We start from the raw sequence: 23,892 nt of genomic DNA on the forward strand, positions 1-23,892 counted from the left end.
CATAGTATTTTCTTATGGTAAGGTTTGAGGTCCAATCGAGGGAGTCGCACACACAGACAGGCAGGCAGGCACAGACAGACACACGAACATACACGCACATACACACACTAAACCCTCTCTGCTGTGAGTCACATTAACAGACGTGTTCCTCCTGACACTTCCACTGATGTCTGTTTGTTTTCTCTTAGGGGACGGAGGAAACGATGTCAGCATGATCCAGGAAGCCGACTGTGGCGTGGGAGTGGAGGGCAAAGTAAGAACCTCTCTATCCCTGTCGCCCTGTTGCTTTGCTTTCACATACACACTGTCACTGCTGTCTGTGTCGTGTGTTTCCTGAGAGCTGGCCCCCCTCTGGCCAGAGCACCTTTTAACATACATTTGTCACTATGTCATATCATGCACAGATTAATCATTTTTGACTGTGAAAACATGTCATGGGTGTAAAGGAAATGAATGTGATGTTGTCTTCTGACAATGTGGTATTGTATTCTGTTCTGATTGGGACTGATTGAACTGTAGTGCTGACAGGTCAACCATGTAGAGTTCTTACTTTATGGACACCTTGCTCCTTCAATAACTATGGACCAGAGCTCCACATCAACTCAATAGTTGGTAAATATTGATTTAGCTGTGGCAGAAATGGGGAACTTGTTTACTCAAAGTGGCAGTAGTTTAAACTTTTCCTCTAAACTTTCTCTATATAAACTCGTAAAAAGTGTTATTCTGGTTACCAAAGACCTTTGCTAGCCTTTTCTAAATGTATCTCAGAATGTCTTAAAAATTCCACCACAATGTTGTTGGTTGACAGGAAGGGAAACAGGCATCGCTGGCTGCGGACTTCTCTGTGACTCAGTTCAAGCACTTGGGCAGACTCCTCATGGTCCATGGGCGGAACAGCTACAAGAGATCCGCCGGCCTCTCCCAGTTTGTCATCCACCGGAGCCTGTGCATCAGCACCATGCAGGTAGGCAGGACCAGGGTACCAAATGGTGGAACAGGGTGGGGAGTGAGTCAGGACCAGGGTACCAAATGGTGGAACGGGGTGGGGAGTGAGTCAGGACCAGGGTACCAAATGGTGAAACAGGATAGGGAGTGTCAGGACAGGGAGAGCCAGCAGCTTCCCTGGAAGCCTAGTCACCATGCAGCACCAGCCCCAGAGCCAGTGGGTAGTGAGAGTACCTTGGGCCAGGTGGAGCAGGGTGGGGGATGAGTCAGAGCAGGGGATTCCCCCCCCCCCCAGCCCTAGTAGGTACACAGCCCAAGCACAAGGCCAGGTCTTCAGCCCTCTAGTCTCCCAGACCAGGCCATTGACTAGTTTGGGAGGCCTCCAATGTGTCTCGGATTAACACTGCCCACAACCACAGCTGTTAACCCCATAGAGTCGATGTCCTCTCCCCTGCTGGAATCTAATTAGCATAATAAAAAAATCCCTATAAAAATCTGTCAGTTTAAGTTTTTTTTGTCGCACTTCCGCATCTGCTGTGAAAGGTGACAGGGCTACAGAGATGTTTGTCAGACCATGAGAAACCCCCCAAATCTGTCTTCTCACAAAATCATCTGTAGCGTCCTTGGCTAGAAACTATTATGACCCCTCTATGGAAAGACACAATGCTCCATTTTGCTCTATGCCCCCCACAAGCATCTTAGGAATTGTCTGAAGCTGGTACAGCCGATCTGCCAACTTCTGTCTGTAGCTACACACTAATATGATCCCTCTGTGGAAAGGTGAGATACTCACAAACACGTATGTCAGTTGTTTTGCTCTAGGACGCCCACAGGCCTCATAAGACTCATCTGAAAGACTCACCCTTGGTACTAGTTCAAAAAATGAATGGAAGTATAAATGGGGACTGTTTAATGCCAAAAATAAGGGGTTCAATACATGTATAAAAAAATAAAAATGTAAAAACCTGATCTTTCTTATATCTCTCAGATATACAGTGCCAGTCAAAAGTTTGGACACATCTACTCATTCCAGGGTTTTTCATGATTTTTTACTATTTTCCACATTGTAGAATAATAGTGAAGACATCAAAACTATGAAATAACACACATGGAATCATGTAGTTACCAAAGAAGTGTTAAAAAAATCTAAATATTTTATATTTTAAATTCTTCATAGTAGCCACTCTTTGCCTTCATGACAGCTTTGCACACTCTTGGCATTCTCTCAACCAGCTTCATGAGGTAATCACCTGGATTGCATTTTAATTAACAGGTGCGCCTTGTTAAAAGTTGATGTCTTCACTATTATTCTACAATGTAGAAAATAGTTTTAAAAAAGGTGTAGGTGTGTCCAAACTTGTGACTGGTACTGTAGGACAGAAACTTCAGAACAAACTTCCTTTAGATTTTTTTTGGGGGGGACTATCTGTTGTTCTGTGTAGTGAATCTGTTATTCAATGCGTATGTGTGGGTTAATAGCAGTAAGGCCAAATTAAATCCCCCCCGGCTTATAAATGGCTTAGACTGTAATGTGTTAACTCTTTGGTATAGAGCAAGCGCTCTAAACTACTTAGCAGAAGTAGTACCTTGCCAGAATGATGATAATAGCTTTATTATTTCACTTTTATAATCAATTCTTGGAGCTATTACTCAGATTACTAACCAATTTTTTAATTAAAGTAGTAAATATTCAGTTTTGAAAATGACATCAATTATGATTTGTAGTAGTGTATTACAGTTCTCAATATGAAATGAAACACTCAATAATGCAAATATCTCTATAATTTTTTTTGGGGGGGGGGTGATCAGCTTCAATGTTGCAGATAGATTTGTGGTTCTATTAATTTAATTGATTGCATTTGTAATCCCCCTTACAATTTTTTAAAACCTTTTTTTTGTTGTCCTCCCCTTACCCCCCAGCCCTACTACCCCTCCCCTGATTTGGTGAAACTACCGGACAACAGTACGTCTTGTCTTTTTCCACATTTTGTTACATTACAGCCATATTCTAAAATGTCTTAAATAATTTTTTCCCCTCATCAATCTACACACAGTACCCCATAAAGACAAAGGGAAAGCTGGTTTGTAGACATTTTTGCAAATGTATTAAAAATAAACAACAAATACCTTATTTACATAAGTATTCAGACCCTTTGCTGTGAGACTCGAAATTGAGCTCAGGTGCATCCTGTTTCCATTGGTCATCCTTGAGATGTTTCTACAACTTGATTTGGAGTCCACCTGTGGTAAATTCAATTGATTGGACATGATTTGGAAAGGCGCACACCTGTCTGTCAGAGCAAGAACCAAGCCATGAGTTCAAAGAAATTCTCCGTAGAGCTTCAAGACAGGATTGTGTCGAGGGACAGATCTGGGGAAGGGTACCAAAACATTTCTGCAGTATTGAAGGTCCCCAAGAACACAGTGGCACATGACTCCGCTTGGAGTTTGCCAAAAGGCAGCTCAGACCATGAGAAACCAGATTCTTTGGTCTGATAAAACCAAGATTGAACTCTTTGGCCTGAATGCCAAGCGTCACATTTGGAGGAAACCAGGCACCATCCTGTGATGGTGAAGCATGGTGGTGGTGGCAGCATCATGATGTGGGAATGTTTTTCAGCGGCAGGGGCTGGAAGACTAGTCAGGATTGAGGGAAAGATGAATGGAGAAAAGTACAGAGAGATCCTTGATGAAAACCTGCTCCAGATCGCTCAGGACCTCAGACTCGGGCGAAGGTTCACCTTCCAACAGGAAAACAACCCAGAGTACACAGCCAAGACAACATAGGAGTGGCTTCGGGGCAAGTCTCTGAATGTCCATGAGTGGCCCAGCCAGAGCCCGGACTTAAACCCAATCGATCATCTCTGGAGAGACCTGCAATGGCTGTGCAGCGATGCTCCCCATCCAACATGACAGAGGATCTCCAGAGAAGAATGGGAGAAACTCCCCAAATAGAGGTGTGCCAAGCTTGTAGCGTCATACCCCAGAAGACTCAAGGCTGTAATCACTGCCAAAGGTGCTTCAACAAAGTACTGAGTAAAGGGTCTGAATAATGTCATATTTCAGGATTTTTTTTAATACAAATTTGCAAAATTTTCTGAACCTGTTTTTTTCTTTGTCATTATGAGGATCTTGTGTGTAGATTGATGAGGGAGGGAACTATTTAAGTAATTTTAGAATAAGGCTGTAAGAACAACAAAAATGGAAAAAGTCAGAGGCTGAACACTTTCCCGAATGCACTGTATTTCTAATTTCCTCTCAAGTGCTGGATTTTTACCCACAGCGGCCAATCCACCATTTATTCTGATATTAACTCTAACCCTCCGATATACACAGATGAACTCTTTCACAGTATAATACCATTTTGCTATGATGATGACTCATTCATGATCTCTTCTTCCCCCAGGCTGTCTTCTCCTCTGTCTTCTACTTTGCGTCTGTCCCCCTCTACCAAGGATTTCTCATTATTGGGTGAGCTGAGCTGATCTTTTCTCAATAGCTGTGGCTTATCGGGATGGCATTTCAACTGTTAGTCAGATTGCTATGACATTGAGATTGTGTTGACGTATTGTTGCATTGGGTTGAATGTAGAAAAAAATGAATTTACTTTAACCCTGCTTAGTCATCAAAACCTCACCAAAAGGCCCTCTTTTCAGCCTTAGAATGGAGCTCAAATCGATTTAGCGAAATGTCAGGAAATTAGATGCCTGAAATGTTCAATCATTTGGGGAAAAATGTAATAACTGTATTTTTTTACATTTACCTGGATAACTCCTCAAATAAAACACTTTTTGTGTTTCATTTCTTACATAAACTATTTAATGGAAATTGATCAGGCCCTACACCCAAACAAGGGCACTGCGTTCATCCACCTCTGGCCTGCTCGCCTCCCTACCATTGAGGAAGTACAGTTCCCGCTCAGCCCAGTCAAAACTGTTCGCTGCTCTGGCCCCCCAATGGTGGAACAAACTCCCTCACGACGCCAGGACAGCGGAGTCAATCACCACCTTCCGGAGACACCTGAAACCCCACCTCTTTAAGGAATACCTAGGATAGGATAAAGTAATCCCTCTCACCCCCCTTAAAAGATTTAGATGCACTACTGTTCCACTGGATGTCATAAGGTGAATGCACCAATTTGTAAGTCGCTCTGGATAAGAGCGTCTGCTAAATGACTTAAATGTAAATGTAAATGTTGATCAATGATTTCTGTTCTTTATTCTAGCTACTCCACCATCTACACCATGTTCCCTGTGTTCTCCCTCGTGTTGGATAAAGATGTGAAGTCAGAAGTAGCTATGCTCTATCCTGAGTTATATAAGGATCTCCTAAAGGTAATACACTGTCTTCATTATATTACTTTATTGGCTATCTAATATGGCAGTATAATATGTCAGTATAATATGCATTATTTCAAAATGATGTACTGCATAAACCTCCATAACCTTCAGAGTAGTATATCTACAGTATACACACACAATTATTTTGAACTCTATTCAGCTTTCATTTAATGTCACTGTTATCCTGAGTGTATTTATAAATAATTATATTGTATTAAATGAAATGTGTTATTTTTCTATTCCTCTCTCAGGGTCGACCTCTGTCCTTTAAGACCTTTCTGATATGGGTCCTAATAAGTATCTACCAAGGTAAGAAGACATTGATGCAGTGTGTAATGGAAATAAACGCTTGAGTAGAATAGGCATTCCTATAGATCCTTAGGAATTAGTTATGTTTTTTAAATTCCTTTAGGCCTCTTTTACACAGATAGTACTTTAGAAACTGCCCTGCCCTGTGGTGTACGATCCATGATGCTCCCCACCAGCCCACACACTTTCTTCTTAATTGCTAGTAGTGGAGTTTATTGATGTCTGTGGTTTGTAAATGTTAAATAACCTAAGGTGGTTTTCCAACAAGGACTATTGGTATTGCAAAGGCGTTGCCAGAATCATCCAATGCTACACCCTAAACCTTTAGTCTACAGCTCAGCACTCAATCCCTGCCTCCCACCACACAGATGTAGATGTGGCTGTACCTCTCCCTCTCAAAACAGAGTGTGGCAGAATATTCTGACATTTCCTTTGCCATGATCCTTTTTACCCTTATTTGCTATTGAGTGGGCTTTCGTTTCTGTGTTTAAGGACATTGGTGAGTTGTTTGGTATCGATTCCATAACAGTTGTCCATGGAAGAAATGTTTTGTATGCTTTTATATGAATAATATAATTTTATTGTCCAATGTCCAACAGAAAATGTACATCTGGTTTATCCCAACAATGTGATGTGTATAAGCAATACATTGAAGTACAATGTTGCTGTATTTTATACATAACTGTGATACTGTATGTCCCATGTCAGATCTGTTGGTATTAATTACATTTTCAATCACAGGAAGTGTATTTTTACATTCCGTTTTAAGGTCACAATAACATGGAGAAGTGTTACACTTCCTTTTCCTGTCACAGCTACAAATCCTGACATCGATTCCCTTATTTATTTATTTTTATGCAAAAGATATAGATGTGGCTGTACTGTACTGACTTCACACTCTCTTCATTGTATTTCTGTAGTCCATTCCTCTGATTGTAGCGTTGGAATAACTGGTGCAGAACAGAACAGTTAGAGCCAAGGTCCAGGTTGAGCATTAAAGTTTGCCAGTCATGCATTTAAACGGCACCATAGATATGTCTGTTGATTGAAAATAAAAGCACATGCACATCCATACAAGCAGTAGCAGTGCTTTTGACATTGTGCTAACCTGTTCTCTGTGCTCCTCAGGCAGTATCATCATGTATGGGGCATTGCTGCTGTTTGAGTCAGAGTTTGTCCACATCGTGGCCATCTCCTTCACCTCTTTGATCCTCACGGAGCTGCTGATGGTGGCGCTCACCATCCAGACATGGCACTGGCTCATGATCGTAGCCGAGCTACTCAGTCTGGCCTGCTACATCGCCTCGCTCGTCTTCCTCCACGAGTTCATAGGTGGGTAAAACACATACTTAACACCCACACACATTTGATGACATGTTTCTGGCCAAGGAATTCCGATGCCAGGAATTTTCATACAGATGAGACAAATAATAGTGTATCCACAATTGTATTAACCTGTACACAGTGATAGATTGATAGTAATGGTCTTTCACTGCCCTTGGAGTTGTACGTCAGCATTCAGTGATGACAGGCTCTTCTCCATTCATACTGTGCCCTTGGGCTGTCTGAGACCTGGAGGTTACTGACTGTAGGAAGTCCTGCTAAAGGTGAATAAAGTGACAAGTAGTACCAGAGGAGTGCAGCCAGCCACCGGCATGCTAGAGTGTTGAAGTGGAAATGCCAAAGCCTCGTGTTAGTTTCCTGCTCCCTCTACCACACACATGCTGGCCAAGGTCTTTGTGTTTATGACTAAACAGCCTGCTGTAGTTTAGAAACGATTGTACCACATCTAGAACCCCACACACTGCTGCTGATGTTAGTTATGGAATTTCGTGTCGGCTGTGAAATGTAGTTTATGAAATCTAAACAGTGGTACGCGGCAGACATTTGTCACTTAAAAAGCCCAAGTAAAGCGAGAAATGTGAAAAAAGTCAAAAGTTCCCTTTCTCATTTTTCTCTTTCTTAAAAGAGAGGTAATTTTAACGTTTAACGACACAAGTAACACAAAGGGTATATAATGTCCCTGAATGGAACAGCTTGAATCCGAGTCAATTACATGGTAATCCATTTCACTCATCTACTGTATTGGCAACATGCTAGGTCTCCCTAATCTCCTGTTTTTCAAAGGCCCACTGCAGTCAAAAACATGACTTTTCCTGTGTGTTGTGTATTTCCATACTATGAGGTTGGAATAATACTGTTAAATGATGGTAATGCCCTTTTTAGTTGACTGACAGAAATTTCAGCCTGTTTTAGTGGAATGGAGTTTTGGCCTGCCTGGTGATATCACCAGGCAGTAAATTAGTTAATAGATCTATAAGACAAAGAGGTCCAAACCTCTCTGCAAGTAACAGCTAGTTTTCAGTTTTCCACTCGCCACTGAGAAATTGCTCTTTGCTAAGAAGCTATGTTTGTTTGTTTTCTATTAAAACAGTAAAAAATAATCAGAGTAATGTACTAAACTCAGCAACTCAAAGATAATTAGTAAAAATCCAAATAACTTCACAGATCTTCATTGTAAAGGTTTTAAACACTGTTTCCCATGCTTGTTCAATGAACCAGGATGGCAACAACAACTGCCCGAGTTACACTAGGAACGCACAATCCCTCCATCAGTGCTCAGACTGTCCGCAATAGGCTGAGAGAGGCTGGACTGAGGACTTGTAAGGCCTGTTGTAAGGCAGGTCCTCATCAGCACCAGCAACAATGGGCACAAACCCACCGTCGCTGGACCAGACAGGACTGGCAAAAAGTGCTCTTCACTGACGAGTCGTGGTTTTGTCTCACATGGGGTGATGGTCGGATTCGCGTTTATCGTCGAAGGAATGAGCATTACACAGAGGCCTGTACTCTGGAGCGAGATCGATTTGGAGGTGGAGGGTCCGTCATGGTCTGGGGCGGTGTGTCACAGCAACATCGGACTGAGCTTGTTGTCATTGCAGACAATCTCAACGCTGTGTGTTACAGGGAAGACATCCTCCTCCCCCATGTGTGACCCTTCCTGCAGGCTCATCCTGACATGACCCTCCAGCATAACAATTCCACCAGCCATACTGCTCGTTCTGTGCATACTGCTCGTTCTATGCATGATTTCCTGCAAGACAGGAATGTCGGAGTTCTGCCATGGCCAGCAAAGAGCCCGGATCTCAATCCCATTGAGCACGTCTGGGACCTGTTGGATCGGCGGGTGAGGGCTAGGGCCATTCCCCCCAGAAATGTCCTGGATCTTGCAGGTGCCTTGGTGGAAGAGTGGGTTAACATCTCACAGCAAGAACGGTCAAATCTGGTGCAGTCCATGAGGAGGTGATGCACTGCAGTACTTAATGCAGCTGGTGGCCACACCAGATACTGACTGTTACTTTTGATTTTGACCCCCCCTTTGTTCAGGGACACATTATTCAATTTATGTTAGTCACATGTCTGTGGAATTTGTTCAGTTTATGTCTCAGTTATTGAACCTTGTTATGTTCATACAAATATTTACACATGTTAAGTTTGCTGAAAATTAATGCAGTTGACAGGGATAAGGCCGTGTCATATTGTTACCCAGAAATAATTTGATATTGAGATAAAATTGCCTGCATCTAACATAACCTTTTACGTCACTAAATTAACTGAGTAGTGGCAACTGAAACACGAACAGTAGTCATACTAGTCTGATTACATTAATTTATACTTACTCAATTTCTCCCTCCGTAATTATTGGGACGGTGAAGCATTTTCTTCTTATTTTGGCTCTGTACTCCAGCACTTTAGATATGAAATTATACAATGATGATGAGGTTAAAGTGCAGACCTCTTTAATTTGAGGGTATTTTCATTCATAACAGCACTTTTTGTACATAGTCCCCCCATTTTTTAGGGGACCAAAAGTATTCACTTAAAGTAAAAAAAAAATTAAAAAGCAAATGCACCCAACAAGTTTGAAGTCACAAGCTTGGTGTTATCATTGCATGCTAGGAATTTGGGACCAAATACTCAACTTTTGACTACTTTAATACACATAGAAGTTTATTTATCAAAATACTTTTGGTCCCCTAAAATGGGGGGACGGTTCACCTGATATGGATGAAAATACCCTCAAATTAGCGCTGACAGTCTGCACTTTATCCTCCATAGTCATTGTATCATTTAAATCCCAAAGTGCTGGAGTACAGAGCCAAAACAAAAAACAAAATATCACTGTCCCAATAATTACGGAGGGCACTGTATAAACATCTCTGTTTGAATGACCCACCATTCTGCCCTCTGTTTCCTGTACTGTTTCTAGATGTATATTTCATTGCCACGATGTCGTTCCTGTGGAAGGTGACGGTTATCACCCTGGTGAGCTGTCTGCCCCTCTACATCCTCAAGTACCTGCGCAGACGCTTCTCACCTCCCAACTACTCCAAGCTCACCACTTAGAGAGGGACGAGGAGGCAACTGTCCCCTCTGCCGCCGCCACCATACATACCATCCCTGCTTCTGTGCACTGGGAGAGAGGTCTCTGCTTTCACTCCTCCCTACCTCATCTAATGGAGCATATCTTTATTTGGACCTAAAGGGTTCCCTTCCCCTTTAATTTATTATTAAAGGTCATTGTGTAATTGGAAGAGATGGTGTAGGAAGAAAAAAAGTGTGATTTGAGAAGAGAGAAAGTTGTTGCAAGTCTACAATACTCCCCTTGTTTAGATGTAAATATTTGGTATGTTTCCAGACTGATTGGATTGGTGGTTGGATTGACTATCGCTGGTTGGGAATTCCATACCATGTAGACTGAAGCTGGAACTGGAATTCTGTGTTTTGCCATGGTAACATGTCTAAAAATGTGTGAATACCATCAGGAAATAGGTTCCATAATGTACTAACAGAGGGCTATGTGTGCCTCTTAATCATGGACTGACTCATCAACAATATAGGAAATATAGAAATCCTGTTTGGTATCTAAACATCAGGCCTATAGAACGAACTGTAACAAGGAACGCCTGCTTGGATTTGACTAACATACTTGCATAAAAAAATTATACATGCTTGTCAGTCTGAAATGCATTGAATTGGTAATTATATTTTAATTGCACATATTTCTTAAAACTAATCGTTGTAGTTACATTGGAAATATAGTGGGAAATGTAATTATTTTATATCCCCCCCCCTAAAATGTTGACATACAGTATACTGTAATAGTTACATTACAGATAGAAAAAACTGTACGGCGCAATCTGTTAATGGATAACAGTGTTATTGAAGTAGCATTTCTCAAGGACTTTATGGAATTTTATGTTAACAGTTCTGAGGTTTAAAGATGGATGCGTGAACTGATCAGTTCTGTTTGTGTATGTGTTTGTGCGTCACTTAACGACTATAACCCTACCAAGTGGAGGTGGCTTGGTGGTTCAATATAGCATGGTAACCCACAGGCTCAGATGTCAAAGTGTGTGTGTCTGTCATTTCGTACTTCAGGGCGGCGAATGGTAAAACAGTTTGTCTAAACTGAAGAGCATGGTCAATATTCAGCCACTAACAAGATGTTATTTGTAGCCAAGACGTATATTCCACTTTGGCCCCCGGATTAGCTGTGTCCTCTAGGCCAGGGAGTCCGTAGGCTACCCTGTCATGTGGCCACTGCCCACTCCTGACGCCAGTTCTGGCCACACTGTATCATTGCATGATTCACTTTAGTTGTGACATGAAGCCAATTCAAGCCATAGCTGAAAATACTCTGACCACTGTCCAGTTGACCCCTCGCCTACCCCCACAATTCCCACTGCTTCTCCCCACAGACACAGACATGTCTGGAATAGAAAATAACACTTCACCTGCTCAGAGTGGATGGCCCAGGAGAATGTGTTGACGTTCAATATGTATTAGTACACATTTGAATAAAAAAAGACTAAATTCCTCCCATACTGTTCCTCCCAATTCCTACCATTCAGTAAATTCAGAGACTGGTACTAATGACATTGTGTTGTATTATCTCCATTTATATTATTTTAGTTAATTTGATGCATTATAAAGATGTAGCCTAATACCATGATGGGGTTACTGTTAAAATGTGTGAATTGTTTGAGTCCAAGAATGCATGCAGTGTGGCATAACTACTAATTCACTGCTTTATTGTACAGTTCCCACTGGACACAGATGTACATTTCATTGAAATGACATGAAAACAACGTTGATGGAACCAGTGTGTGCCCAGTGTGTTGGAATTACAGGCATTTTGTATTGTGTAATCTACTGTACATCTCCTTATTTTAGTTGACGTTTCAAACATTGAAACCATTTGAATTTTGACATGCCTTTTTTGCACAGAATTTTGTTAGCACTGACAACTACTTTCTTTTATAATGTGGACTTTGGAGGTTTCAAACCATCAATTGTGGTAGAATGACACTGCATAATTGTAAATAACCTGTTTTTATTTATTAACCTTGATCATTTTGTGTTGGTATAATTGCACTTTTATCAGCAGAACAACAAGGAGGATAGTATTGAATTGTGGATATCAGTGGTGATCAAATAAATCTGTTTTTCCTTTCTAGTCACTGAACCTTCATTGTCATTACTCTGAAATCCCTTTTAAAAGTATTTTAAAATATGTTTAGCTTTGTGTGAGTACATATTATTATTTTTTCCCCTCAAGGTAAACTGTAAGACTTGAGGCTGTACTGTAGTGGAAATCTTCCTTATGTAAATCAGTGTGTCTCATTTTCACCAGAGGAGGGAGTCCCTGACACTCCACACAGGCTGCTCTCCTCTACAGTCAGCCACACTTTCCGATGAGCAGATCCTGTAGCCTTCACCGTGGAAGGGTCAGTCTATGCCCTGTCACTTTGACCATGTAATGTCAGATAGGGATTTTATCATGATAGGTAACTATATGGGATTTAGTTCATCTGATAAAATTCAGTTGGTATAAAATACATTTTACATCATAATCTTCGTAAATAATAATTGAATCTCACACCAAGTTAGAACATGCACAAGTTAAAATGTATTGAATCTCCCAAGATTTTGCATTTGTCCCAGAAATTATTTTAGTTGGAACCAAGCCTCATCCCAATCTGTAAAACATGGAGTAAAACCCCACACTACTGTGTTCATAATAAAAGCCTGCTTCTCCATCCAATGTTTGTTTTTTTGCCCGAATGCATTGGTTATACCAATAAAAGAACCCATTTAAGTTAATCAGCCCAATGAAAACTGAAATTCCACCCCAGAATCAACAGCAATGACCCCTATCTTTAATGTTTAAACTCTTTCCTCAGAGCTTCAAGCGAGCAACAGAGCCACTTGTTGCAGCATTGCCAAACCTACAATTCAATCAAAAGAGCGATATAGAGTACCCAGTATGGCTGAAGACACATTCTGATGTCAGGGAGTCTTCTATAGAGAAAGACAGCTTGTTAGGGTCAATTGTACTCCTACACGGGAAAAAAAATGTACCCTTACGGAAAAACAATCATGATTTTAATAACATTATTATGCCAAATAGAAAATTATGTCAAACCCTATTTGCCGTACTGTTCGGATAAATCAAAAGTGACAGATCAATACAAAAAAACTGTCAATATAATTCAATCTGTTACACATTCTATTATGTCCAGTGTAAACAAAGGATTTTGGTGATGACCAGTAGGCTCCTCATAGGTAAAGGTGCTGAGCATGCACACACCCTCCTCAACAGCTATTTATAGCCTGGCAGGACTGGAACGCTTCGATTGGTCTTAGCACCTACTACTATTGCGAAGGAAGGGTCGCTGAAATATTTCCCCTCCTACTGTAATCCTCTATAACATCTAGTGAGGGAGAGTGAAGTACAGTGCTGTTTAAACAGTATGGTAGGGAGGCGATTCAGATGATATACAGTAACTGTCAGTTAATGTTTTTTTTCTCCATTGCATCATTAGAAGAGGAGGAGCTATCTGTTAAGAGAGTGGTAGTACTTGTATTTGTAATAGTTGTTGTAGAGGTAGCAGTGGTGGGAAAAAGTACCCAGTTGTCATACTTGAGTAAAAGTAAAGATACCTTAGTAAGAAAATGACTCAAGTAAAAGTCAGTCACCCAGTAAAGTACTACTTGAGTAAAAGTCTAAAAGTATTTGGTTTTAAATATACATAAGTATCTAAAGTAAATGTAATTGCTAAAATATACTTAAGCTTGAAAAGTAAATGTATAAATAAATCCTTATATAAAGCAATCCAGACGACACCATTCCCCCCCCCCCCCTTTTTTTACGGATATCAAGCCGCACACTCCAACACTCAAAGTACTTTGCACCACTGAGTAGTAGTTGTAGTGGTATTAGCTGTGGTACTGTAGTACAAGTAGGAGACACAGCTCTTCCTATAGGGGTCAGAGGTTATTGTTGTTATTGTTATTGAGGTGCTGGGTGAATAGACAGTCATAGTGTTAGATGTCTCCCATGGGTGTTAGCCTGAGAGGGCAGGAGTGGCACAGCACAGGGGTGACTGAAAGGTTGGTTTCTGGCTGCTTATTCTCTACCATGTACTGCTGAATAAAGAAGTTTCACCGTTGTAGTCCCCACCTCTTGGCTACCGTGGAAACAAACAGGAATAGAAGGGATAGTAGGATGTCAGAGTTTTGAGTTAGGATCGGAAACTTGGTACTACAACACCGAAGAGTGTCTTCTGGGGGGTTATTGTTTCATGGTATTTCAGAACACCACCTGTGCTCAAAAGGGGAGAATCCATGAGCTATGTAACTTTATTTTCAATTGGACTAAAGCAGAGAAATTAATGTTATACCAACATTGAAGTATCGATCAAACTCCTATTACATAGCTACGGGGGTTGTTTCATCCATACATAGTGGTCATACATAGTTTCCATACTGACACTGAATGTATTAGTTCATATAGTTTCCATACTGATATGGAACGTATTAGTTCATTCAGAAGGAAGGAAATGTTTTCCAAAGATGACAAGTGGCAAAAGAAGAACAAATTAGAATTACACATGAACTACTGTTCTGTCCAGTTTTAAAGCAGCAACTTTAAGAACTTAAAATTGTTTTATAGAACTTTATTTTAGGAATGAAGTTTTAAACACTGGCTGAAACAATGAACAGGAGTCCAAACTGAAATCTAAATACAGAAAGAATGTGGATTTTTGACAAGTTGCTTCTCTATCAGTTAGTACTTAAAACATCTAGTGTACATTGTAATGTTCTACACACAACTAAGTCAATAATGACTCTCAAGTCAATACAGCAGTGCCACAAAGGTAGACTCCACAATATGACATCAAATGAGTGGGGACTTCCTGCTTACAGAAATCAATAACAACACAATTCCAATTTTTGCTTTTACAAATGCAGGTGTCCCTGTAAGGGGTGGATATAAATTGTGAACAACCAGTGCTTACAGTCTTGGCAGATTTGAATTTGGTTGTTGTTGATTACTGTAAGGAAGAAGTCTCACTGCTGATGATGATGTCATATCGCGTAGTCTACCTTCAATAAAACAATTGCATGGATTTCTTAAGGTGAAACTCAAATGGAGCCAAATGTCTACGCATACCTTAATCTGTCTGAATTTCCTTCGAAAGCTTTCCAAGAGACATGATATAATGTGCCATGCATTTCCACATCAAAGTTCCACTGCTTCACTGGTTTCAAAACTCAAACACGCATGTTACAATTGAAAAACTCAAATGGTGTAATGCTATAACCCAGACAATGCTCCCTAAATGAGCTGTTATACAGTGAAGGAAGAATCCTGCATACATTTTGAAAAAGTGGGTTCCTCTAGAAAAAAACGTAAATAAAAAACTTGGGCCTTCTGGACAGGCGCAGTCAGGTTTCCCTTCTCAAACTATATTCATTTTCTCATTCATCATTTGCGTTGCACAAGAGTAACGTCACAGTGGAGGAATTTACATCTGGTAGGCAATGGATTTAACTCAGACGGCCAGAGAGTTAGGCTAACCCTAAAATGTATACTCTGAATTGTGTGATTTTCTGCAGTCACTGACTGCAGTGACTTAGTTTGATAGTCTGGATCTAGCACCCAAAACCATGTCAGAACTCGAATCAGATCCCTGATTATGCCCCTTAAAGTACACATATTTTCCTATGGAAAGATCTGCTGCTCACGTCATTGACTTTTATTTTATATTATTCTTATTGTATTATTTTGTTTGTATTTTATTTTATACATTATTTTAAATATTTAACTCAGCAAGTATTTCACTGCTAGTCTACACATGTTTACAAAGCATGTGACAAATAAAATGAGATTCAATTTGATGTCAGTACACATATCAGTGTCCTAATTTTCTACAATGTACAATGTACCACAATGGGTATAAAGGTTCTTCCACTTTAAATGAACAACAACTTTAAAAGCTTTATGAATGCCTCCATAAGTCCTCATAAGTCATTATATATTAATGGTGGGAAATGTCCTCTTACTTAATTAAAGAAAATGGTTGCATATCCAGTACTTGATCCATTCACAAGTTCCACATACTCTGGGATGCATCCTGTTACAAGGTATTAAAATGTCTAATCACCTATCTTTGTATTATGTAGCATAAACCAATCCACAAAATGGGTTTAAGAGAGTAAGGGCCTGATATTGGCCTGCATGGTTTTGGAACTAATGTCTGTTAAGTTTACCTTGGCTTCTCTGTATGTCTAATTCCACTGCTTCCTCCTCTGGGCACCACACTGAACTTGTTAATGTGCTGAATTAGGCTTTCTTGAAACATTTATTGGTTTGGGTTACCCGGTCCCATGATTTAAAAAGACCTTTCCAAGATAAATGCTTCAGGTAGACCTTGAGTGTTTAATTGCTAGTGTGTGTATTACGTGTGAATAGATTTACAGTAGCAAATGTACATATTAAAAGTCCAAAAAGGATGATGCATAAGCCCCAAGAGCTGACTGTGTTACCAAAATGCAATCCAAACAATGACATGTCATTGTTGACCATTAGCATAGAAGCCAGGATAGTGGGGCCTTGTTCATATTATGAAAAGTTAAATTGATGTCATATGTACCGATCTGTCAGGTTTTTATTTAACCTTTATTTTGACAGGGAGTCAATCTAGAGACCAAGGTCTTTTTTCCAGAGGAGCCCTGTTTAGCACCACAATACATGTCAAAATACAATATACACATTAAACCCTGTGTTTCCTGTCTCTCTGTGCCAGTTCGTCTTGTATGTTTCCAAGTCAACCAGCGTTTTCCCCGTTCTCCTGCTTTTTGGATTCTCCTTTTTCTAGTCCTCCCGGTTTTGACTCTTGCCTGTTCTGGACTTTGTACCCGCCTGCCTGACCATTCTGCCTGCCTTTACCATGAGCCTGTCTGCAACTCTGTACGTCCTGGCCTCTGATCTGGTTTTGACTTTTTTGCCTGTCCACGACCATTCTCTTGTCTACCCATTTGGATTAATAAACATTGTAAGACTCCAACCATCTGCCTCCTGTGTCTGCATTTGGGTCTCGCCTTGTGCCTTGATACAAAATCCAGAGACGGGGCAAAGGTAGAGGACGGCAGGCAGGCTCATGGTCAGGGGCAGGCAGGCTCATGGTCAGGGGCAGGCAGGCTCATGGTCAGGGGCAGGCAGAGTTGTCAGGCGGGCGGGCTCATGGTCAGGGGCAGGCAGGCAGAGTTGTCAGGCGGGCGGGCTCAGGGTCAGGGGCAGGCAGAGTTGTCAGGCGGGCGGGCTCATGGTCAGGGGCAGGCAGAGTTGTCAGGCGGGCGGGCTCATGGTCAGGGGCAGGCAGAGTTGTCAGGCGGGCGGGCTCAGGGTCAGGGTCAGGCAGGCAGAGTTGTCAGGCGGGCGGGCTCATGGTCAGGGGCAGGCAGAGTTGTCAGGCGGGCGGGCTCATGGTCAGGCAGGGGCAGGCAGAGTTGTCAGGCGGGCGGGCTCATGGTCAGGGGCAGGCAGAGTTGTCAGGCGGGCGGGCTCAGGGTCAGGACAGGCAAGGGTCAAAACCAGGTAGACGAGAAAAGAGAGACTGCTATATACACCGGTATAAATACACAGGGGATAATGGGGAAGATGAGCGACACCTGGAGGGGGGTGGAGACAATCGCAAAGACAGGTGAAACAGATCAGGATGTGACAGTATCCCAAACGGGGCGATGAGGGCTAGGTCCAGGATGTCACTAGAGGGGACCCAACACATCTCCTCCGGGCCAAAACCCTTCCAGTCAACCAGGTACTGGAAACCCCTGCCCCGTGGTCGAACACTCAGGAGGCGTATCCCTGTGTATGCCGAAGGAGGAGGGGTGGGCCTGGAAACAGAAAACTGTGAGACATGGGTTTAACACAGGACACATGAAAGGTGGGGTGTATATGAGGGGTACAGGGCAACAGAAGATGAATAGCAGAGGGACTAATCATTTTAGAGATGGGAAACAGGCCAATAAACTGGGGGGAGAGTTTGTGGGATTCCACCCGGAGGGGCAGATCCCGGGTGGATAGCCATACCTTCTGCCCAAGATGATACCAGGGAGCCGGGGTCCGATGGCGATCCGCTTGTCGTCGATATCTGGAGGTGGTCTTGAGGAGGGGCGACTGGGCTTTCTCCTAGGTACGATGACAGCAGCAGACAAACATCTGGGCAGAAGGTACGCCAACCTCTTCCTCCTGCTCAGCAGAGCGGGGGCTGATACCCCAGGGAACATTCAATGGGCAAAGGGTGTTGCATGCGTATTCGACCCACACAAGATGCTGGCTCCAGGTGGTGGGGTTGGCGGAGACCAGGCAGCGCAGAGTTGTCTCAAGGTCCTGGTTGGCTCGCTCTCACTGGCCATTGGACTGGGGGTGAAACCCAGAGGACAGGCTGGCCGAAGACCCAATGAGGGTGCAGAACGCCTTCCAGAACTGGGACGAGAACTGAGGACCCTGGTCGGAGACCATGTCCATGGGCAGTCCATGGATCCGGAAGACATGCTGCACCATGAGCTGGGCCGTCTCCTTGGCCAAGGGTAGTTTGGGGCGAGGAATGAAGTGGGCGGCCTTGGAAAACCCATCGACCACAGTCAGGATGACAGTGTTGCCCTCAGACAGGGGGAGACCCGTGACAAAATCCAGGGATATGTGGGACCAGGGATGGTGAGGGACAGGCAGAGGTTGCAGAAGGCCAACCAGAGCTTGCCGATGGAGTCTTATTCTGAGCTAACACTGGGCAAGCGGCGATGAATGCGGAGACGTCAGGGACCATGGTGGGCCACAAAAAGCATTGTTGCACAAATGCCAGGATCTGGCAGGACCCCGGGTGGCAGGCCAGTCTGGAGGAGTGTCAGGCATGAACATCCGGTTATCGGGACCCCCTCTCCCCCCGGGGTTCGGCTGGGAGAACCATGGCATTGAGGCGATGGGAGAAGAAGGCGCAGGGATGTAGCTTCAGGTCCAGGGCAGGACGCTGGGACAGGACCGCCCTCACTCCTACATCCAATGCATCGACCTCCACCATGAACTGATGGGAAGGGTCAGGATGAACCAGGATGGGAGCAGTGGTGAAGCAGTGTTTGAGGTCCCGGAACGCCCGGTCAGCAGCAGGGGACCACAGGAATGGAACCTTGGGAGAAATGGGTGCTGACAGGGAGGGAAGCCAGGGTGCTGTAATGCCAGATGAAGTGGCGACAGAAGTTGGCGAAGCCCAGGAAACGTTGCAGCTGCACCCTGGACGAAGGCTGGGGCCAATCCACCAACACTCTCACCTTCCCGGGATCCATCTGGACACTCCCAGCAGAGATGATGTACCCCAAAAAGGGGATGGTGGAGCGATGGAACTTGCACTTCTCTGCCTTGACAAAGAGCTGGTTCTCCAGGAGGTGTTGAAGAACATGTCAGACGTGGAGCACATGGTCTTGGGGGGAGCGGGAGAAGACGAGGATGTCATCAATGTAGACGAAGACGAACCGGTTCAACATGTCGCGGAGAACATCATTTACTAGAGCCTGGAACACAGCAGGGGCGTTGGTGAGGCCAAATGGCATGACCAAATACTCGTAGTGGCCACTGGCCGTGTTGAAGGCGGTCTTCCACTCATCCCCTTCTCGTATCCGCACCAGATGGTAGGCATTCCGTAGATCCAGCTTGGAAAACACGGTGGCCCCCTGGAGCGGCTCGAAGGCCGAGGAGATGAGTGGTAGTGGGTAGCGGTTCTTCACCGACATGTCATTGAGGCCCCAGTAGTCGATGCACTGGCGCAGGGTCTTGTCCTTCTTCTCCACAAAGAAGAACCCTGCACCCGCGGGAGAGGACAAAGGACGCATAAATCCTGCAGCTAGGGAGTCCCCAATGTAGGTGTTCATAGCCTTGGTCTCCGGTCGTGGGAGGAGATGGCGTTGCGCAGCTGGTCCGGGTCTACTGGGTCAGTCAAGGCCAGTTCGTACCATCAGCAGACGAAGTAACAATGTTTATTACAACAACAGGGGCAAAGGTACAGGATGGCAGGCAGGCTCAGGGTCAGATCAGGCAGAGGTCGGTAATACAGAGATGGGGCAAAGGTACAGGACGGCAGGCAGGGTCAGGGGCAGGCAGAGTGGTCAGGCGGGCGGGCTCAGGGTCAGGACAGGCAAGGGTCACAACCAGGAGACAAACAGAGAACACATAAATACACAGGGCATGATGGGGAATACCTGGAGGGTGGTGGAGACAATCACAAAGACGGGTGAAACAGATCAGGGCGTGACAGTAAAGCAAAACACAATCATAATAAACAGACACATTCTTCAGTAAAAAGGTCCCATAACAGCCGTCTGAAATGTCCCAGAAGCACCAATTCCTCCAAATGTAAAGTCCATTGGAGATAATTCCACATGTAAGGTGCAAAAAGAAAAAGGCCTAAATAATCTTCTGTTTTTTGTTAGCTACTTCCCTGCGAAATATGTATGTCTAATGGTAATATATGCCACATGTATTTGTAATGCAAATGTTTGCTGGGGTCAATTTAGCAGTCCATGATTTCAAACTTTTTTCCGTCTTATATTAGATGTTTCCAATAGAAAGTTGAATGGGTGAAACTGAGAATTCCTCAAAAAGATTCCATGTTTGACATGACAAGCAAGCCAACCAATAGCCTAATTTTATTTCCAGCAACATATCCCACAGGTTCAAAACCAGACTGTAATTAAGTGAAAAGCCTATATGACTACTGATTTTTACAACTCAATTAAAAGGTACAAGTTACAGTAAAGTGACCATCAAACATTAACAATGTGTAGCCTGAAACATTTATGTACTGTATATAGTATACATACTGTTTTCATTGTTTTTGCCTCTGTCCTACAGTAATTATTTCACATCCCTACAATGAAGTTATTGTGTGCCACTGTCTGCGAGAAGCCGCCGAAATGCCTTGGCGCATGAGCCGGAGACGTCATGGATTCCTGAGCGTGGGCTTTGCAGGAAAGCCCTGAGTCTCCGAGAGATGGAGCCGCTCCAGGTTTCCATGGCGAAGTGCATAAACAGGAGGAAACACTGAGGGAATCCCGTTATTTTACAGCATTGGACCATTATAAACACCCAGAGCAGGGAAGGAACCCGCTCTTGATACTCAAGTAATCCTCAGAGTAAGGAAAAGAAGTTCAACTATAGCTTGCTGGAGTCTATTTTAGCTCCATGTTTCTGAATTTATAAACGACTATTGGACGTCTAATACTTCATTTTTATTTTGCCTTTTACGCGAGTGGATTTCTATTGCTATGATAGGATAATATTTTTTTATAATTATTTTTACTGTATTCCAAATGTTTAGAGAATCTTGGAGATTGGCACAGTACCACAACATGAGGTCGATGGATCAAGGTATGGATGCCGCGTGCTGAATTGTGATAATCTGGTAATTTATCAACCCTATTGATTTTCGAGTAGCCTAATAGCCTAGTCCTGGACGTATGTACATGTAATTTTACATTGTATATTCGACAAAATAGGGTTTATGGATTCGTTAGTTGTCTAACGTATGTGGTATATCTGGACAGTTAGTGGTTTGGGAAATAACTGACGCCCGTGAGTTGATCAACCTATAGCCTACCAGGCGATTCGCTATTACATGCCCCCAGGACAGCCATTGGGGAACACTATAGCGCCGTGTAAGGTAGGCTAATGTAGGGGTTATACGTCATTGTAGTCACATGAATATGACGCTTCAGGTTATAATTCTAATAGTTTACATGTATTACCAGTAGGCTAACCTCATTCTTAAAATAACATTAATGAGTCTATAATGGGCAGTAATGTATCAAAATTCATAATAATACTATAATGGTAAAGATGTATCATAGACATTGTTAGCTGTTACCTAAAGCCTATGGGATGGGACATGATTTCATTTGCATTATTAATTGTGAGTTCAGTATGTTGACTGGGTAGGCTGGGAGTTCAGTATGATGACTGTCCTTGGGAGTTCAGTATGTTGACCGTCCTTGGGAGTTCAGTATGTTGACTGTCCTTGGGAGTTCAGTATGTTGACCGTCCTTGGGAGTTCAGTATGTTGACTGGGTAGGCTGGGAGTTCAGTATGATGACTGTCCTTGGGGGTTCAGTATGTTGACTGTCCTTGGGAGTTCAGTATGTTGACCGTCCTTGGGAGTTCAGTATGTTGACCGTCCTTGGGAGTTCAGTATGTTGACTGTCCTTGGGAGTTCAGTATGTTGACTGTCCTTGGGAGTTCAGTATGTTGACCGTCCTTGTGAGTTCAGTATGATGACTGTCCTTGGGAGTTCAGTATGTTGACCGTCCTTGGGAGTTCAGTATGTTGACCGTCTTTGGGAGTTCAGTATGTTGACCGTCTTTGGGAGTTCAGTATGATGACAATGCCAAGGCAAGAGACTTTCAGGTAAGGTATGCATTGGTTTGGAATTAATAAATTTAACAAATTATTTAAAAAAATATTTCATTAATAAGCCATTTCACACGTGTTTTTGCTATCAAGGCATTATTAGGCTGCACCTAATTTTAGCATGGGACTCTTTTTCAGTTATTGTTGCTAAGAGCAGTTAGGAGTAGGACCCACACATATTTCAGACTTCTGCTGTAAACTTTTACAATATAACTATTGCGGTATGGTGTTATTACAAGACGTTATTACAATGCTATAACAATGGTTGTACTGTAATAGCTGATACTTTAGGGTTTGCTGGTGTAATAACTACAAATGGTGTTGTTCCACTGTCAAGTTTATCACAAATATTAAGTATCCTATTAAAAAACAAGTTTAGACACCAAGGAGCGCAGGCTGCGGTTTAAATGACAATAATCTGTCAACTTTCTCTAGCCTGATCCTACATATGTATGTGCTGTTTAATCAACTCCTATGGGTATTGTCATGCCACAGCACAAACAGATCTGGGACCAGAAGTCAGGCTCTCTCAATTCAATGTAAATCAGGGCTTGTATTCATATAGCGTCTCAGAGAAGGAGTGCTGATATAGGATCAGTTCCCATTGTCCTTGTAATCATATTTATTATAATCGAACATGCTAAACTGAGATCAGCAATCCTAATCTGAGATGCTTTATGAATGCGGGCCCTGGTTTTGGGCCACATAATGTTGTTTTTTAGTACGATCCGACTGAGCACATTGCACCCTGGGAGGTGCAGTTTGAACAGAGGTACATTCTGTGCTGTTTCATGAGTACAACCCACTAAGTGTCGTCTTGGTTACGTATACCGGTCGGGGGCCTGTCTACAAGAGGATTCTAATATTCCATAACTCTGCATACATTAGGAAGAATTCTAAACAATGGGACCAGTGATGCTGGTTAGCAACGACATTGGTCCCATGAATCTGTTTATTTTTTTAAAAGCTTCCTCATGGAATTATTAGGTTGTCCTGACCTGGGTATCTTCAACCTAGTCTACTGTACTGCCTTCACTCAAAAAAATTGAGGTTCAACGGGGGTTCTTCTAAGATGCTCAAAGTTCTTAGAAGAACCTTAGCGTTCTTGGCACGGAAAATGACCCCCAAAAGGTTCTTCCAAGAACCCCATAAGAGGTGGGGTTTATCGAGGAACCTCCTTAGTTGGTGGGGGTTCTTGCAGGAACCTAACTGCCCAACTAAAACATTTGATTTTAAATTTGAAAGGACAGCAGAGGCAGGCACTTATCTGAACAATGTAAAGATCTCCTCAATTTAAGGTAAGGTTTGTCCCCTATATAATCTAAATTGATAGTGTTTTATGATGATACCATCTATCTTTTTATATTTGTGCAAATCTTTCTAAAACAGAAAATGGGAACAATTCAATGGATATCAATGATCAAAGAGGTAAGAATATGTAGGCTATACGAACATGTTGAAGGCTGGCTGTATTGGGTGCAGATGACTGAACTG

At 42.8% G+C, this 23,892-nt stretch overlaps 1 protein-coding gene across 1 annotated transcript in view; it reads left to right on the top strand.

The window, feature by feature from the left end:
- Positions 1–12,114, top strand: part of LOC115132451 (probable phospholipid-transporting ATPase IIA) — a 40,763-nt gene extending 28,649 nt beyond the window's left edge. Inside the window, exons 22-28 of the mRNA XM_029665115.2 lie at positions 189–253; positions 809–964; positions 4,352–4,416; positions 5,171–5,279; positions 5,537–5,594; positions 6,723–6,926; positions 9,865–12,114. Of these exons, the coding sequence (XP_029520975.1) occupies positions 189–253; positions 809–964; positions 4,352–4,416; positions 5,171–5,279; positions 5,537–5,594; positions 6,723–6,926; positions 9,865–10,001 (794 nt within the window). The 3' untranslated portion in view covers positions 10,002–12,114. The remainder of the gene's footprint in view (positions 1–188; positions 254–808; positions 965–4,351; positions 4,417–5,170; positions 5,280–5,536; positions 5,595–6,722; positions 6,927–9,864) is intronic.
- Positions 12,115–23,892: the final 11,778 nt, after the last annotated feature.

The sequence above is a fragment of the Oncorhynchus nerka genome, linkage group LG7 (assembly GCF_034236695.1).
Source record: "Oncorhynchus nerka isolate Pitt River linkage group LG7, Oner_Uvic_2.0, whole genome shotgun sequence".
Taxonomy (NCBI): domain Eukaryota; kingdom Metazoa; phylum Chordata; class Actinopteri; order Salmoniformes; family Salmonidae; genus Oncorhynchus; species Oncorhynchus nerka.